The 1,008-nt window shown below is 40.2% G+C and overlaps 1 protein-coding gene across 1 annotated transcript; it reads left to right on the top strand.

Moving 5' to 3' along the window:
* Positions 1-294: 294 nt before the first annotated feature.
* LOC124105382 (large ribosomal subunit protein eL14-like) lies at positions 295-703 on the top strand. Its single transcript, XM_058585465.1, has one exon. It carries the CDS (start codon positions 356-358, stop codon positions 701-703), a length of 348 nt encoding a protein of 115 aa, XP_058441448.1. The 5' UTR covers positions 295-355.
* Positions 704-1,008: the final 305 nt, after the last annotated feature.

Genomic DNA, 1,008 nt, shown 5'->3' with positions numbered 1-1,008 from the left:
TTGCACTAAGGTAAGGAGATAGGCCATGCCTTTCAAATGTATGCAGCTCATTGATTTCATCCTCAAGTTTCCTCACAGTGCTTGCCAGAAGTATGTTCGGCAAGCCTGGCAGAAGGCAGATATCAATACAAAATGGGCGGGCTGGGGATGTGGCTCAAGCGGTAGCACGCTCGCCTGGCATGCGTGCGGCCCGGGTTCGATCCTCAGCACCACATACAAACAAAGATGTTGTGTCTGCCGAGAACTAAAATAAATAAATAAATATTTAAAAAAAAAAAAAAAAAAAAAAAAAAATACAAAATGGGCAGCCACAAGATGGGCCAAGAAGATTGAAGCCAGAAAAAGGAAAGCCAAGATGACTGATTTTGATCATTATAAAGTAATGAAGGTGAAGAAAATGAGGAACAGAATAATCAAGAATGAAGTTAAGAAGCTTCAGAGGGCAGCTATCCTGAAAGCTTCTCCCCAAAAGACACCTGTTGCTAAGGCTGCAGTTGCAGCTGCAGCAACAGCAGCAGCTGCTGCTAAAGCTAAAATTCCAGCAAAAAAGGTAACTCCAGCAGGCAAGAAGGCTCCGGCCCAAAAGGCTCCTTCCCAGAAAGCCTCAGGCCAGAAGGCAGCACCGCCTCCAAAAGCTCAGAAGAGTCAGAAAGCTCCAGCCCAGAAAGCACCTGCTCTGAAGGCATCTGGCAACAAAGTGTAAGAGGCTATTAAAAAAGGAATAAGGATTATTTGGACATGTTAAAAAAAATAAAAAATAAAATAAAATACTCCATCGTTGCAAATATTTATAAAACTTGGTTGCATTATATATTTAAAAATGAGATTTCTTATATAAAAGGTGCTTAACTAATTATTCAAGATCTGGATGATAAAAATGTAATCTTACCTGAGATCAAGGTATATAAAAAGTATCCAGCAACTAGCTATTTATCTTCATGTTCCATTTCCTTGGCTGGTTATCTCTGTCACAGCTTAGATGACATTACGTATTGTTACAAACTGCCT

Source organism: Marmota monax, unplaced genomic scaffold (genome assembly GCF_021218885.2).
Source record: "Marmota monax isolate L192 unplaced genomic scaffold, Marmota_monax_Labrador192_F-V1.1 WCK01_AAM20220418_F8-fsc00070, whole genome shotgun sequence".
Classification (NCBI taxonomy): domain Eukaryota; kingdom Metazoa; phylum Chordata; class Mammalia; order Rodentia; family Sciuridae; genus Marmota; species Marmota monax.
Note: the sequence above shows the minus strand (reverse complement) of the source record. Positions and strands in the feature narration are given on the sequence as shown.

Excerpts from the sequence above, each read along its gene's own strand:
- LOC124105382 (XM_058585465.1), top strand. The coding sequence starts at position 356 with ATGACTGATTTTGATCATTATAAAGTAATGAAGGTGAAGAAAATGAGG.